This window comes from Carcharhinus amblyrhynchos, chromosome 12, assembly GCF_965287045.1.
Source record: "Carcharhinus amblyrhynchos chromosome 12, sCarAmb.v2.hapA, whole genome shotgun sequence".
In the NCBI taxonomy this organism is placed as follows: Eukaryota; Metazoa; Chordata; class Chondrichthyes; order Carcharhiniformes; family Carcharhinidae; genus Carcharhinus; species Carcharhinus amblyrhynchos.
The window spans coordinates 16,209,829-16,227,250 of record NC_137335.1 but is presented as its reverse complement, the minus strand read 5'-3'; the positions used below and the strand labels follow the sequence as shown (position 1 = coordinate 16,227,250).

The window sequence follows — 17,422 nt, the reverse complement described above, 5'->3', positions numbered from 1 at the left end:
GACGGTGAATGGGTTAAAACTTTGCGAATGCACTTTACTCCCTCTTGTAACCATGTTGTGATTATTTGACGATGCTCCACTGATTCTTAACATCTTAAATTCTTAACCCTACTTAACAGCACCAACACAATTCCTGCTTTGTAACTTTATGTTGCGTGCAAAAGAAATGCCCCTTAGTCATCATCACTATCACCATTGACACGACCTTGAAAACCATAATCGCCACTAACAACGAACAGAAGATCCATTGTCACTTTTGTGGAAAGTCCTGTAAAGGGTTAAAGGTAGCATACATTTATCTATTTTCTTCCAAAACCGGCCAATCGCACAGCGTGCGAACACATCATTCATGTCAACAGGTCTATGCTTGTGTTAATGCTGCTTCTAAAAATCATCCCATCTTACCCCCATCCCACATTATCAACATAAATTTTTATTCATTTCTCCCTCATGTACTTAATCTGGCTTCTTCCCCTTGAATGCATCTGTACTATTCACCTTAACGCTTTCGTGTGGTAGCAAGTTCTACATTCTCACCACTCTGAGTGAAGAAGTTGCTGTAAATTCGGAATTGGATTTTTTAAAGTGCCTTTTTATGTTTCTGGCTCTTGTCTCTGGCCTCTCTTGACAAATGGAGACATCTCTCTGTCTATCCTGTTGAACCCTTCATCGTTCTAATAATGTTTCGGATTACCCCTCCAGATTTTTTTGATTTGATTTATTATTGCCACAAGTATTGATATACAGTGAAACGTGTTGATTCTTGCATGCTACACAAAGTATACCGTTCGTAGAGCAGGAAAGAAGAGAGTGCAGAATGTAGTGTTACAGTCATACCTAGGGTGTAGAGAAAGATCAACTTAGTGCAAGGTAGATTCATTCAAAAATCTGACGGCAGCAGGGAAGAAGCTGTTATTGAGTCGGTTGGTACACGACCTCAGACTTTTGTATCTTTTTCCCGACGGAAGAAGGTGGAAGAGAGAATGTCCGGGGTGCTTGGGGTCCTTAATTATGTCGGCTGCTTTTGCAAGGTAGCAGGAAGTGTAGACAGAGTCATTGGATAAGAGGCTGGTTTGCATGACGGATTGGGTAACATTCACGAACTTTTGTAGTTTCTTGAACCATACATGAGACGTGGGCTTAACTGGTAAGGCCAACATTTATTGTCCATTCCTAATTGCACTGGGAATGTGGTGGTAGGTGAGTTTCACAAACTACTGCAGCCCTTTGCGGCACAAGTACAACTACAAACGGATTGGGAGTTTGTGAATTTTACCCAGGGACAATGAAGGAATGTGCATTTCCAAATTGGGTGATGTGTAACTTGAAAAGGAACGTATAGGTGGTAGCCTTCCAATGAACCTGCTGCCCTTGTCCTTGTAGTTTTTGAGAGGTTGACAAAATGCATTGAAGAAAACCTTGGCAAGTTGCTGGAGTACATCCTGTAGATGGTGTACACTGCAGCAGCACTGTGCCAATGGTGGAGGAGTGAGGATTTAAACTGGCTGATTAGCTGCCAATCAAGCAAACTTCTTGTCCTTGGTGTTGCCAACCAGGGAAGTGGAGGTTATTCCATCACAATCCTGCCTCATGTCTTGAAGACAATAGGGAGTCAAGAACTGAGTCATTTGCTGCAAATTACTTAGCTTCTGAAGGGACCTTGTAGTTATTTAGTTATCCTGGGTGGGACATAAGGCCGCTAGCGTTCTTGTGATTCCAGTATTTATGTGGCTGCTCCAGTTAAGTTTCTCGGCCATAATTCAGTGATGCTCCCTCCCCCACCCGCAGGACATTGATGGTGAGGAATTGACTGATGGTAATGTCGCTGGATGCTAAGGGCAGGTAGACTCTCTTGTAGGAACATAAAATGTTGAAAATATTCAGCAGGTCAGGCAGCACCATGCAGTGGAGAGAAAAATCAAGTTAACATTTCAATAACCTCAAAAGTGTTTCTCTCTACAGATGTCGCTTGACCTGCTGAGTATTTCCAGCAATTTCTGTTCTAATTTCAGATTTCCAGTACCTGCAACATTTTGCTTTTGTTCTCTATTTGAAAATACTAATTCTCCAGCAATCCTCTGGCACAAATGTTACTTGGCACTTATCAGCCTGAGCATGTATGTTGCCCAGGTCTTATTGCATGTGGGCACAGAGTGCTTCGTTACTTGATGATGGTGCTAAACAATATGCGATTGTCAATGACCTGATGGTGGAGGGAAGGGTTGTTGATGAAGCAGCTGAAAATGGGTTGGATATGGGACACTGCCTTCAGGAACTCATGCAGCAACATCCTGAGACTGAGGTGGTTGGTCTCCAGCACCACAGTCAACTTGGCTTTTGCTTGGTATGACTCTGTGGTTGAGAGTTTTTACCCTCATTCCCAGAGACTTGAGTCTTACTGAGGCCCCATGAGGCCCCACTCGATCAAATGCTGCCTGAATGTCAAGAGAAATCACTTTCACCTGATTTCTGGAACTCAGTTCAACTATCCATGTTTAGACCAAGGCCATAACGAGGTCTAGAGCAAGTGATCCTGGCAGAATCTGAATCTGAGCGTTGGTTAGCAAGGTATTAATTAGGCAGTAAGTGCCGCTTCATTGCTCTGTTGATAGCACTTTGTATCACTGTGCTGATGATTGGGAATAGACTGAGGGACAGCAATTTGGCTGGATAGGATTTGTCCTGCTTATTGTGGATAGGACATACCTGGGCAGTTTTCCACTTGGTTGAGTAAATGTCAGTGCTGTTGCTATTCTGGACAGCTTGTGCTGAAGCACAAGCCTTCAGCCCAATAGCCGTGATTTTGCCAACCCACATCCAGCATGCTCAGCAACTTGGGGTGGATTTCGCCATCCTAGTTTGTTTCCCATAATTTGATTATTTTGGTTTATTTCCTGCTGTTTGCTGACGAGACTGCTTGGAGGCAACTCGCTGAGCTGAATGCACAGCTGTGTCTGTAATCGAATGAATATGTCTGCCAAGGGGCGAAGGGCATGGAATGGAGGGACAGCAGCTGTGCTGTGGCGCTTTGAAACAATCATGGTAGAGTGCATTCACCATTCTGAAGAATTATTGTAAACTAATTTGCTTGGAGTTTGCAAACTTACAAAGAATGCAACTTTGTAAATGTAGGCAGTTTTACATTTCTAGTTTTGCTTTAAGTAATTGGGATTATTTTCAGTACATCAGGTCTTGTGGGGGAGGACAAGTGATTTCTTCTTGAATTTGCATTAGTGGAAACAACTTGCCAAAGTGGAGTCTTTATTAAAAAAAAATTTGTAGCCAGTGACATCCACAACCTGAATTTTTTTTTACTCAACATAGAAACATAGTAAATAAAAGTAGAAGTAGGCCATTTGGCCCTTCGAGCCTACTCTGCCATTCATTTTGACCATGACTGATGACCAAAGGTGGGATCGGGATATTGAATTTGATGACCAGCCATGTTTAAAAAGAATGGAGGAGCAGGCTCGAAGGGCTGAATGGCCTGCTACTGCTTCTATTTTGTATGTTGATTTTAAAATATATATATTTTCAGATTGTGGCTGTCTCTGGCTGCGCTGGCATTTATTGCAAATCAGAGTAAGATGTTTGCCATTTTGGGGATGGCAGTCTGTAACATGTGGGTGCTGGAAGTGCTGGAACCTCAGCTATTTACAGTCTATGTAAATGATGAATGAACCAAGTGTAATGTATTCAATTTTACTGATGATACAAAACTAGGCAGAAAAAACGAACGGCATGGCGGGCATAAAGAGATTATATAGGTTAAACAGGACAAGAAGGTAGCGGTTGGAATTTAATGTGGGGACATAGGAAATTATCCACTTTGGCAGGATGAAGGGAAAGCCAGGACATTTTATAGGTGAGAGAATAGTAAAGAACTTCAGTATTGCTGAAAAAAGGTATGTGCTGTTGAAGCTTTTGGCCTTGCACACATCAGGATAATTTGCAGAGGGAACAACAATTTATACTGCATGGTTGGCAAGTGAACCCTTAATTGGTAGAGGTGTTGCCATGGAGAATGCATTAACTGATTGCATAAATTATGTCGTTTTTAGCAATACTCAAGTTCCAGACTACCAAATGATTAGTAAAATTGTAAATGTTGAGATTCGTAGGAATTTGTGTGTCTTTGCGCATGAATCATAGGTAACGCACAAATTGTCTTCAGCAACCTTCCATCTCATGAGACAAGCAATTGTTCCTTGGTGGTAAACTCTATGTCAAACATTACCCGGTGTGGCTCAAAGTCTCTGCTGCATTTTCTGCAGTAAGAGACAGCGGACCAAGATTTTGCAAGATTGGCTGGTCTCAGTTTTCTTGGGGCCGCCTTTGCAGTCAGCTGTGCTTTCTGTTTTTCCTCATCTCTTCCAATGTCCCAGAACAGTCAGCCTCCAGAGGACATAGCCTTCAGCAACTGTCTCTAGTTGCTGGTGTTGATGTCTGCCATTCAAAAGAGACCATTTGGCCTATCGGTTCTCCGCTGACTCTCTGAAGAGCGTCCCACCACGCCCTATCCCCTGTCCTATCCCCCATAACCCCACACAATTATTATGGCTAATCCATCTAACATACACATCTTGGGACACTAAGGAATAATTTACTATGGCCAATCCACCTAACCTGCACATCTTTGGACAACCTTCATATCTTATTTGCAGTGTCCTTGTAGTGGGAATATATGAACTGAAAGTGTATGACTGCAGCAAAGAGGAGAATATGCCAAGTGCCAGAGCATAACTCCATTTGACCCCATTGTGGATCTGTGCTCCAATCATCATAACTGACCTTACCTATCATATTGCCATGGAAATGCCACATAGATACAGAAACAGCAAGCGATTCAGAAGGCGAATGATAAAAATAAAGTATAGCTGGATCACTAACGACTTCCTGACAAAATTGAAAATGCTAAGGTGCATCCTGTTCACAAGAAGCAGGACAAATCCAACTGGACCCCCAACAGTTTACTTTCAGTCAAAAACAAAACAATGTAATTGTGTTGTAGGCACTGCTAGCAAGCCGTTAATGATTGCAAAAAGCTGCTCACCGCTATTCAGTTAAAGGTCTCACCAGGAACACTTATGCACATTTGGTACAGCTTGACCCATGTGTGGACAGACAAGCTGAATTCTCGATTGAGGGGAGACAACTGTCCTTGATCAGGGCTTCATTCAACAGATTGTGAAGCTAAAGGAGCCCCCGGAAAAATTGAAGTCAGTGGAGTTTTGAGGTGAAACTGTCCTTAGTTAATGTACCCCCACTTTTCAAAAAAGGAGAAAGCTGCGAATTATAGACCGGTTAGCCTGACATCAATGGTAGGGAAAATGCTGGAGTCAATTATTAAGGATGCAATAACTGAGCATTTCGAAAGTGGTGACAGAATCGGTCCAAGTCAGCATGGATTCACTAAAGGGAAATCAAGCTTGACAAATCTTTTGGAATCTTTTGAGGATGTGTCCAGTGTAGTGGACAAGGGTGAACTAGTGGATGTTGTGTATGTGGACTTTCAAAAGGCTTTTGACAAGCCCCACGCAAGAGATTAGTGAGTAAAATTAAAGCTCGTGGTATTGGGGGTAATGTATTGATGTGGATAGAGAATTAATTGGCAGATAGGAAACAGAGAGCAGGCAGTGACTAGTGGGGTACCATAGGGTTCAGTGCTGGGACTCCAGCTATTTACAATATACATGAATGTTTTGGAGGAAGGAATTGAATGCTGTATCTCCAAATTGGAAGATAGCACTAAGCTGCTTGGCAGCGTATGCTGTGAGGAGAATGCTAAGAAACTGCAGGCTGACTTGGACATTGAGCAAATATTTGGCAAATGTAATATGTGGATAAATGTAAGGTTATCCACTTTGGTGGGGGGAAAAAAAAGGTTATTATCTGAATGATGCAGTTTAGGAAAAGGGGAGGTGCAATCTGACCTGGGTGTCATGGGGAAACAGCCGCTTAAGGTTGGCATTGCAGGTACAGCAGGTGGTGAGGAAAGCTAATGGCATGCGTGCCTTCATAGCAAGTGGATTTGAGTATAGAAGTAAGGATGTCTTGCTGCAGTCAGATAGAGTTTTGGTGAGGTCACACCTTGAGTATTGTATATAGTTTTGATCTCCTAGTCTGAGGAAGGACATTCTTGCTGTTGAGGGAGTCCAGTGAAGGTTCACCATGTTGATTTCTGGAATGGCAGGACTGACACATGCAGAGAGACTAGATTGACTGGACTTATACTCACTGGAATTTAAAAGAATGAGAGAAGATCTCATTGAAACATGTAAAATCCTGATCGGACTGGACAGGCTAGATGTGTGAAGATTATCCCCAATGTTGGGAAAGTCCAGAACGACAGTTCACGGACTAAGGATATGAGGTAAGCCATTCAGGACTGAGATGAGGAAGAACTTCTTCACTCAGAGAGTTGTGAACCTGTGGAATTCTCTACCACAAAAAGTTGTTGGAGCCAGTTTGTTTGATATGCTCAAGAAGGAGCTGGATGTGGCCTTGTGGCAAAGAGATCAAGGGGCAGGGAGAGAAAGCAGGAGCGGGATACTGAAAGTGCGTGATCATATTGAATGGTGGTACAGGCTCAAAGGGCTGAATGGCCTACTCCTGTAACTATTCTCTATGTTTCTATAACTGGAATCTGCTTAGCACAAAGGAAGATGATTATTGTTGTTGGAGGCCAATTGTTTCAGCCACGGGATATCACTGTAGGAGTGCCCTAGGGCAGTATCCTACACTCAATCATCTTCAGCCGCTTCGTCAACGACCTCCCCTCCATCATAAAGTCAGAGGTGTGGATGTTCCCTGATCTCAAATTGTTCAATTTCATTTCCAAATCCTCAGATAATGAAGCAGTCAGAGCCCACATGCAGCAAAACCTGGCCGACATCCAGGCTTGGGCTGGCAAGAGGCAAGTGACATTTGCACCATCCAAGTGCCAGGCATTGATCATCTCTAATAAGAGAGAGTCTAACCATCTCCCCATGACATTCAATAGTGTTATCATTGTCAAATCCTCTACCATAAATGTTTGTTTTTATTCATTCAAGGGGTGTGTGCATTGCTGACAAGGCCAGCATTAATTGCCCTTGAGAAGATGGAGTCACAACATCTTTATTACAACTGAGTGGCTTGCTAGGCATTTCAGAGAGCAGTTAAGATGCACACCATATTGCTGTGGGTCTAGAATCACATAAGCGTCCAAACTATGTGAGGAAAACAGATTTCCTTTCCTAGAAGACATTAGTGAGCCATTTGGCAATATGGGATTTTCTGGCAATCTAGTAGTTTCATGATCTGTTCATCATTAGCAATGCTAGCCTTTAATTCTAGAGTTAATGTAATTTAATTTAAATTCCCCAGCTTCTATATGGAATTTGAACTTGTGTCTCTGGATAATGAGTCAAGGAGCCTGGATTACTAGTCCAGTAACATAACCATTATGCCACCATACCCTTAATTCTCTATAAGGCTTAAGTTAGGATTATGATGTGCAGTTCCAGCAATACTTGAGAAGCTCAACACTTTCCAGGACAAATGCAACACACTTGACCGGCACCCCTATCCATCATCTTAAATGTTCACTACAATGTGGCTTCAGTGTGTGCCATCACAAGCACTACAACAACCCACCATCATCCCCAAACCCACGACCTCCACCACTGGAATGAAATGAGCAGGTGGCATGTAGAAGTATCGCCTCTGAATTTTCCTCTGAGTCGATGGAGTTTGGACACAAAGGGAATCGGGGGACGGGGCGGGGAAGTGGATGGTCAAACATGATCCTCCTTGACTTGGCTGTACAGGCTTCGTATGTTCCTGTTTGTTTTTTATATACAAATGAGTTACTTGGTCACTTACTCCAGAGAAAGTAAGTTAAAAGTTAGCTACTTCTTGTCTAAAATATGGCACCTCCAACTGTGCAGTGCTCTCTCAGTAGTGTACTGGAGTGTCAACCTGATAATGGGCTCAAATTTCGGGAGATAGTTGAACCCATATCCTTCAATGGCAAGAGTACTACTGGCTGTGCTACAGCTGACTCTGTCCATTTGCAAACAGAAAAAAGGCTGGACGAACACTTATTCACCAATACAGTCAGATTTGCTTCAAGTATGTCAGATATCGGGTGATTAGATTGAGGGATGTTGGGTTCTCCTTCCCTCTTGTTAAACCCAATGTTAATACCATGTTGCCTCCTTTTCTCCCCTATGAAGGATGGATCATTGGGAAACATCGATGACCTGGCTCAGGAGTGCACGGAATACTACAACACCTGTCTCAGTGATGTGCCAGAACGGACGGAAGAGCTGTGCACTGTTAGAGTCTCGGAGGACCTTGAACTGGTAAGGAAATCCCTCCTCCTCTGTGTGTCTCTGGGCGAGTAGAAAAAGAAACTTGCATTTGTAAAGCCCCTTTCCTGACTTCAGATCACCTAAGGCCACTTCACAATCATGAGGTACTTTAAGCACAGCCACTGATGTAATGTAGGAAACATGGCAACCAATTTCCACACAATCAGATCCCATAAACCAATGAAGTAAGAGACCAAGTCATCTGTCTTTAATGATGTTAGTTGAAGGATATCTGCAAGCCAGTACCAGGAGAAGTCAGTTAGCTCAGTTGGCTGGAAGGCTGGTTAATGATGCCAACAGCACGGGTTCAATTCCCGTCACGGCTGAGGTTATTCAGAAGGCCTCGTCTTCTCAACTTTGCCCTTCGCCCGAAGTATGGTGATCCTCAGGTTTACTCACCACCAGTCTCAAATGGGAGAGCAGCCTCTGGTCATCTGGGACTATGGTGGTTTTATTTACCAGGAGAACATTGCAATGTAATAAATTCAACCTTATTTGATGGCCCCAGAGTGAAAGGTTAGTTAGGCTTCAAATTAAATAGCAAATAATTTATTATCTGCTTGATTTGCACTGACCTGTCCCACACCAATTCTCCACTATCATCAGTTCACTGCTTTTATTTATACTGCATGGTTGGTTTAGAGATAGAGAGAATTTATAATGTCTCCAGTGAACCCTGGAGGGCAGTGGTCTGAAAGTAGCTCATAATCAATTAATAGCTTTTACAGTTTTATGTCGGCCAGCATAACGAGTAGAGCCCAGAATCAACAGTAAGAAAATAACAAGATATTCACTTTCTAAAGATGTTTGTTGAGGGACAATATTGGCCGTGGTATTGGCAAGGATAGTGATACCGGGATTTTTAATCTGCTTAGAGTCATTGAGTTTTACAGCACAAAACGAGAGGACAGATTTCATGTAACAGCTCATCCATAATTCCATGGAGTGGGGTTGCGGGGAGGGCGGGTGCGGGGAGTGATGATGGGGAAAGAAAATGAACTTTTCTTTGGGCTGTAATTAATCTCCTCATGCTCAGAAATGCTCTCGGAGATGTACGTGCATATCTGCCAGTGTGCCAGATGCCAAACTTGTTCCAGTAGTTTGCATGAACAATCCTGTCTACTGCTGGCAATGTATAGAGTTCACAGGTTATGATGTCAATCAGTAGGCAGTGCTGATTTCAACACCGTCCTCCAACCTCTGTACCCTTAACCTCACTATAGACAAGTGCAGTTTCATTTGTCTATAGCGAGTGGTTTGAGTGGTGCTGAAGTACTCCATTAGTGGTTTAAAAACCTGTTGTGTCTAAGCATCGGTGGCCTAGTAAGTCCTCCTTTTGAAATTGAGTGATAGGCTAATGAGAGGGTAGAAGATAGGGAGAAGGGCTCTCAGCAGGAGGTTGCCAAGGTCCTTCTGGATCAATTACTTCAACTTCATCAAGACCCAATGTTTGAAAAATCTTTGTTTCAGTCGTGTAGTTGTGACTGAAATCTGCCAACCATCTCAGCTGCAGGAGAGGTTTACAAGAATGGTTCCAGAGATGAGAAATTTCAGCTATGAGGATAGATTGGGGAGGTCGGGACCCTCTCCTTAGAGAGGAGAGGGCTGAGAGGAGATTCGGTGGAGTTGTTCAAAATCATGAAGGGCTGGACAGAGTAGATTGCGAGAAACTGTTTCCACTCAGAAGGAGCAAGAACGAGAGGGCACAGATTTAAAGCAATTTGCAAAAGAAGCAAATGTGATGTAAGAAAAAGCTTTTTCACCCAGTGAGTGCTTGGGGTCTGGAATGCACTGCCTGAGTGTGTGGTGGAGGCAGGTTTAATCAATGCATTCAAGAGGCCGTTCAGTGTCTACCAGTGTGCAGGGCTATGTGGAAAAGGCAGGGAAATGGCATTAAGTAATGATGCTTGTTTGGAGGGCCGGTGTAGACATGATGGGCCAAATGGCAGCCTCCTGCATCCTAACAAAAGTAAGAAGTGCTTACACTATCTGCAGCTATCTTCACATCACTCGGACAAAATTGAGAGAGGAATATTAAGTATGAAGACATCCTGACCATCAGTCCTTTCCTCCCCTGCAAGTGGATCTCACCAATACCATTTCTCAGGGTTCCTCCTTTCAGGGGATCAACTTAGAATTATTTTTCAAGTTAAAATACTTTGTCGAATCTAAAAGTTTTTTTCTAAATAAAATCTACACAATTAAAGCTTTGTCAGGAAGCTGACCAGATCAAAGATTCAGGTGTACTTTCCTCCTCTGATTTTAAATTTTTAACATTTTACAGATGTCAGAGGTAGGTTCTTCACTCAGAGAGTGGTAAGGATGTGGAATGCCCTGCTTGCAACAGTAGTGGATTTGCCAACATTAAGGGCATTTAAATGGTCATTAGATAAACATAGGGATGATATTGGAATAGTGTAGCTTAGATGGGCTTTAGATTGGTTTCACAGATCGGCGCCACGTCGAGGGCTGAAGGGCCTTTACTGCCCTGTAATGTTCTGTGTTCTAAAAATAATACCATTTGCTGTTAGACACCACCTTCTCCTGCAAGAGTGAAGTGTGTCAGTGAGTGCCATCTGATGTGCAACAAATGTGTGGCAGTCATGGCTGAATAGCTGCCGTGTGTGTGAGTTGTGACTATGAAACTTTCAGCCAGGCCGAGTTTGTGAGTGAGGTAATGCATACAAATATTCAGTATGACCCTGATTTACATTGTTCTTTCTGTTACCCTTTCTGCCTACACTTCCTAACACAAACGTGTGCTGCTTGTCATTTTGCTTTGTAGCCCAGTAAGTTTACTCAAAGCTATAAATCGTATACATGTATACAGATTAATCATAGAATCATACAGCGCAGAAGAGGCCCCACCGAATCAACACTGACACATGAGAAACACCTGAATTGCTACCTAATCCCATTTACCACCACTTGGCCCATAGCCCTGAATGTTATGATGGGCCAAGTGGTCATCCAGGTACTTTTCAAAGGATGTGAGGCATCCTGCCTCTACCACCCTCCTCATCACGACCCTCTGGGTAAAATGGTTCACCCCACCAGCCCCCAGCCCCCCACCCAAAACCTCCTGCCCCTCACCTTGAAGCTATGTCCCCTTGTGACTGACCCTTCAACTAAGGGGAACAGCTACTCCTTATCTACTCTGTCCGTGTCCCTCATTATCTAGCACAGCTCGATCAGGTCGGCCCTCAGTCTTCTGTGCTCCAATGAAAACAACCCAAGCCTACCAAACCTCTTTTCATAATTTAAATATTCCAGCCCAGGCAGCATCCTGGTGAATCTCCTCTGCACCCCCTCCCATGCAATCACATCCTTCCTATAATGTGGCAGCCAGAACTGCACACAGTACTCTAACTGTGGCCTCACTAAAGTCCTACACAACTCCATGTCTTTATGTTGTGTGTGCTTTGTGTGTATGTGTTTATATCTGTGTTTGTGAGGGTATATTTATTTACATGTATGTGTACATGTGTTTGTTTATACATCTTTGTTTCTATATCTGTATGTTGTTTCCTTGTATCGGATATGTATTGAATGCCCAGGTGATACATATGTGAAGTTAGCAATATTTTGCTAGCACTGTGAGCTCTTCTTGACCACCTATGTGCAATGGTATAGTCCTAATTTCACTATTCAAACTCAATCTGTTAGCGCTAATTACCTTAATCAGACAGCTCCCTGATTCCTCTCTGGCTTATTCTGGATGAAGTAATAGATTTAAAGAAAGATACAAGTTTTGTGTTTGTACAGTGCCGATGCACGCCTCACCAAAAAGGTCTTAGGTACCAAGGATTGTTCTTAAAGTGCTGTAGCTACTAGGCCTACTCGAGGTAAATGGGTATAGTATAGATGCCAAACACAGTTCATTCTCAGGCCTGCTATACCCTGACTGAGGCCAGATACGATTTTATTTGAAAATATAATGTAGGGGACAACGTACCAGTGTGCAACTGCATTACGGAACAGTGCCTGGGGATACAATCAATATCAAGCAAAATATGTATAAAAGAAAACAGGAAAGAAATGGAAATTTTGATAGCAGGATTTTTTTTTATTCATGGATGTGGGCGTCACTGGCTGGCCAACACTTATTGCCCATCCCTGAGGACATTTAAGAGTCAACCTCATTGTGGATGTGGAGTCACATGTAGGCCAGACCAGAGAAGGACTCTAAAAGACATTGGTTTTTACATCAATCAACAGTGGTTTCATGGCCATCATTTGACTTTAAATTCCAGGTTTCTTTATTGATTTCAGATTTCACCGTCTGCCCTGACAGGATTCGAACCTGGGTCTCTGGATTACTAGTCCAGCAACAATACCACTGTGCTACCACCTCCACAGTGGTTAGCACTGCTGGCACAGCACCTGGGCTCAGTTTCCGGCTAGGGTCACTGTCTGTGTGGAGTGTGCACATCCCCCCCCATCTGCGTGGGTTTCCTCTCGGTGCTGCGGTTTCCTCCCACAGTCTGACAAACGTGACGGTTAGGTGCATTGACCCGCACAGGCGCTGGAGTGCGGCGACTAGGGAATTTCACAGTAACTTAATTGCAGTGTTAATGTAAGCCTTACTTGTAATTAATAAATAAACTTTACTTTCCCCTCCCATTGTCCATCCAAGAGGGCAGACGAGGCTCAGTTCAACATCTCACTGGTAAAATGACACTCTGATGGTGCAGCACGGGAGTGCCAACCTAAATTTGTTGGGGCTTGTAACCACAAGCTTCTGGCTCAGAGACAAGAGCATTATCCACTTTGGTCACAGCTGATGCCTGTGGTGTTGCAGCTTTTGCTGATCCAGAATTCACTGTGTCCACCTTTGCCCAGATCATAGAATCCCTTCAGTGCAGAAGGAGGCCATTCGGTCCATCGAGTCTGCACCGACAACAATCCCACCCAGGCCCTATCTCCGTAACTCCACATATTTACCCAGCTAATCCCTCTAATCGACACATCCTGCGATACTGAGGAGCAATTTAGTAAGGCCAATTAATTTAACCTGTACATCTTTGGACTGTGGGAGGAAACCGGAACACCTGGAGGAAACACACGCAGGCACGAGAAGAATGTGCATACTCCGCACAGACAGTGACCCAGGCTGGGAATCGATGCCAAATTTGTCTCAGTCAGCCTCATTCATTCTCACTCTGGATCAGAAGGCTGTGGGTGCAAACCCACTCAGGAAACTTGAGAATATTTCAGTGCTGCAGGAGCAACAGCTTACACTAATAAATAACTTGCTGAGACACTACACAGCTTTAAAACTGGTTTAGTGTTTTCTGAAGCTGAGCTGGCCTTCAGACACCACGACGGAATGAGAGAATTTTTTCAAATGTATGTCATGCCCTGTTCTCCAGCACGTTGGAGTGCAAATCCCACAGACATATACAAACATGGATACAAGCTTTTTCCCTATACATAGCGAGTTCAAAGAGGGCAAAGTATCGTACGCTATAGAAACAGAAAAGGGTGGAGCTACTCAGGCCAGGCACTATCTGCTAGCGAGATACAGCGTTAATATCTTTTATCGGGATTCTGAAGTAACTATTTCGTCCCCCTCCCACCACATCGATACTTTTTGACCTGCCAAGTATTTCTAGCATTTTTTGTTTTTATTTCAGATTTCCAGCCTCCACAGTATTTTACTTTTACTTCTTCTGCAGTATTTTCGTTTTTCAAAAGTATACGCCTCATCCCAAATTGCAATGAGGAATCATATGCAGTCCATCATGCTGGAGGGCACTTCCTGGCCAGCGTTGAATAATTAAACAGCTGTCGCAAACGCATCTTGAAATTTTAGACTGCAGGACTGGCTTAAACGAGAGATACTAGTCATTGACTGGCACGCAAGTTGGAAAGCTTTGGATTTTTGGAAGTCAGTGTCTGCACTTTACAAGTTTCCAGTATCTTAGTAATTTGTACCCTGTTCCCAAAGCACTGAGGCTGTAGCCAAAACTTTGTACTTAAATCCCTGGAGTAGGGCTGGAACCGACAACTTTCTGATCCAGAGTGAGACAAATTTGACATAGAGTTATAGAGATATACAGCACAGAAATAGCCCCTTGTCCCGATTTGTTCATGCCGACCAGGTTTCATAAACTGAACTAGTCGCATTTGCCTGCATTTGGCCCCTATCCCTCTAAACCTGTCTCATCCATGTACCTGTTCAAATGTCTTTTAAATGTTGTAATTGTACCCATCTCTACCACCTCTTCTGGCAGCTCATTCCACACAAACACCACCCTCTGTGTGAAAGAGTTGCCCCTCAGGTCCCTTTTAAATCTTTCCCCTCTCAAGCTTGGCTGTTGACCTTATCTATGCCTGTCATGATTTTATAAGGTCACCCTTCATCTTCCTGTGTTCCAGCGGAAAAAAAATCGCAGCCTATCCACCCTCTCCTTCCATTACACATCTGGACAAATGTGTACAAAGTGGATTCTGGATCCAAACACTGACCTTCAGCGAAAGCTGCGACTAGAGAGCCAGAAATCACATCCCCATCCCTTTCCTGTTCCATCTATTGCTATGGCTTCTCAATAGTTGCACACATTTCCTGTTTCCTGTCGCAGTCCTGTTGCATCGTTCAATTAAATTCCAGCTGCCGCTTGCTTCTTTCCACATCCTTCTGACTAATATTGATCCCCCTGCACTGCTCATCTGGCTGGCTATGTAGGTTGCTGGTGTTGCCTCACTGTTTCCAGCAGAGTTGAAGGAAATCATCTTTCACACAGGATTACCCCAATTAACTTGGTACTAGTTTCTTTCTGAAAGTAAGCGCACACCTCTGCGGGAGGCGCGTTGTTGAATTGAGGCCTGGACTGCCCTCTCAGGTGGACACAAAAAAGAGTCCTGAGAAGATGAGGAGATGAGATCGCCCCTGTGTACTGGCTAATATTTATCCCTTAACTGACATCACTGAATCATATTATCTGGTATCTGCTGCCTCACAGTGCCAGGGACCTGGGTTCAATTCCAGACTTGGGCCACTATCTGTCTAGAGTTTGCATGTTCTCCCCTTGTCTGTGTGGGTTTCCTCCAGGTGCTCCCTCTCAATCCAAAGGTGTGCAGGTTAGGTGGATTGGCCTAAGTTGTAAATTGTCCCTTGGTGTCCCAAGATAACCGTGATAGCTAAGATACCATAGCTATGACTGTAACACTACATTCTGCATTCTCTCATTTCCTTCTCTATGAACACTATGCTTTGACTGTATAGCACGCAAGAAACAATACTTTTGACTGTATCTTAATACGTATGACAACAATATATCAAATCAGATCAAAGATATGTAGGTTAGGTGGATTAGCCACGGTAAATGTGTGGGGTTACAGGGATAGGATGGGGGAGAGGGCCTGAGTAAAGCTGTCTGTCAGAGAGTTGGTGCAGACTCGATGGGCCAAATGGCCGCCTCCTGGACTGTAGGGATGCAGTGAAAGGATCCGATTTGCTGCATCTGGGTGCATATTATCACCACATTAGACTAGTGAATACACGTCAAAAGTATGTCATTGGCTGTAAAGCATTTGAGAGGCACTAGGACATGGAAAGTGCTGTGTAAATGCAAGTCTTTTTCTGAGGAATGTGGGGGATGGGCATCGTGACGGACAGTGTTGGGCTCAGCATGTGTCTGGTTGTCGCGCCTGTATTTCCAAGTAAGTGTTGTCAAATGCTAGTTGTGTTGGCAGCCGTTAAAGTGAAGAATCTGATGCAGGGTTAAATCAAAGATTTAGATCCACTCAGTCCAGCAATGAGAGGTCTTTACTCTCTCTCATGTTGAAAGATTCTTTCCCTGTAATTAAGTTTTCAGACTTGTTTTGTCTCTCCAATAAACAGGATGCAGCAGCTCCGCTCATTCTACCCTGTTTTTTGCTCTCGACTCTGGCTGTGATCATTTTGGAATGAAAACTGCCACGTTTTACTGATTTACAATGACTCCATGTGTTCTGATTTTAGGGAGGCTCAGTTGCCAATCCACCATCACCACAGCTGCTGCCTGAGACTTCAGTGAGTACGGCTTCCCTTCAAATCCTCCTGGACAGTTTCCAGGAACGCAACACATTTATTAAAGTCATCCTGTAATTTCAACGCAACTTTCTTTTTTTAAGCAGTGACTTGAATGTTTTTCTCCCCCCCCACCCAGGAATCGCGTGCCTTGGGGAGCGTGGTGTCAACACCAGAGAGCGAGAAAGAGTAAGTGATGTGTTTACAGTACTCGGACAACACTATCAAAACGCTTCCACACTCGTGCTTTCAGAGAAACACACCAGCACCTGGAAGTGGTGTTTCATTTCCTTCACACAAGGGGCAGTTTGTGCCACTATCTCCACCCTTGTGCGTGGCTGACACCCACAAAGCCAGAATGATGAGTCAGGCTCACTTCACACTTGTCCAGCACAAAGGAAAAGCTCTTCATGGTTCTACACTGAGCTATAGTCTGTGAAACACTGGACTCTTGTCACACAATGCAGTCCAGATCATCAGAACTGTCTACATTTTAAAAAAAACTTCATCTTCCTTCTGGCTCTTTTGCCAAATTACTTCAATCTGTATCCTGTGCTCACAGATCCACCTGCTAGTGGAAACAATTTCTCTCAATTTATACTCCACCAATGCCCATCGTAATTTTGAACACGTCTGCGAGGTCTCCTGAACCATTTCCAGTCTAAAGAGAGAACAATGCTAGCTTCCGTATCTCTCCACAAACCTGAAGTTCCTCATCCCTGGCATCATTTGAATAAATCGCCTCCATGCCTTTGACCTTCCTAAAGTGTGATTCACAAAATGACATCTTAATTTGTTCTGTCGTTACTTGTGGTCCCTCTTTCCGGACATGCCCTCCCTCTGTATCAGTGATTTCAGCTCCTCCGCTGGTTTAGTGAACAGCTCTGTTCAGGTTCAGGTTCAGCCTGACCCGTCTGTACTGGTTCATCCACAACTTATCCCAGTGTCCTTGGGATCTGAAACCTTCTCTTATACATTCTCAGTCCGACAGTTGCCTAACTGCTTCTCCTTCACTTGTCCAACACTGATGGATTTTCTTTGACCCCCTGCC

The 17,422-nt window shown here is 43.7% G+C and overlaps 1 protein-coding gene across 4 annotated transcripts in view; it reads left to right on the top strand.

Moving 5' to 3' along the window:
* sash1a (SAM and SH3 domain containing 1a) overlaps positions 1 to 17,422 on the top strand; it is a 145,366-nt gene that overhangs the window by 78,620 nt on the left and 49,324 nt on the right. For all 4 annotated transcript variants that reach the window (XM_080200122.1, XM_080200121.1, XM_080200124.1 and 1 more), the window contains exons 2-4: positions 8,220 to 8,348; positions 16,324 to 16,374; positions 16,511 to 16,560. In XM_080200122.1, coding sequence (XP_080056248.1) covers positions 8,220 to 8,348; positions 16,324 to 16,374; positions 16,511 to 16,560 — 230 coding nt within the window. The remainder of the gene's footprint in view (positions 1 to 8,219; positions 8,349 to 16,323; positions 16,375 to 16,510; positions 16,561 to 17,422) is intronic.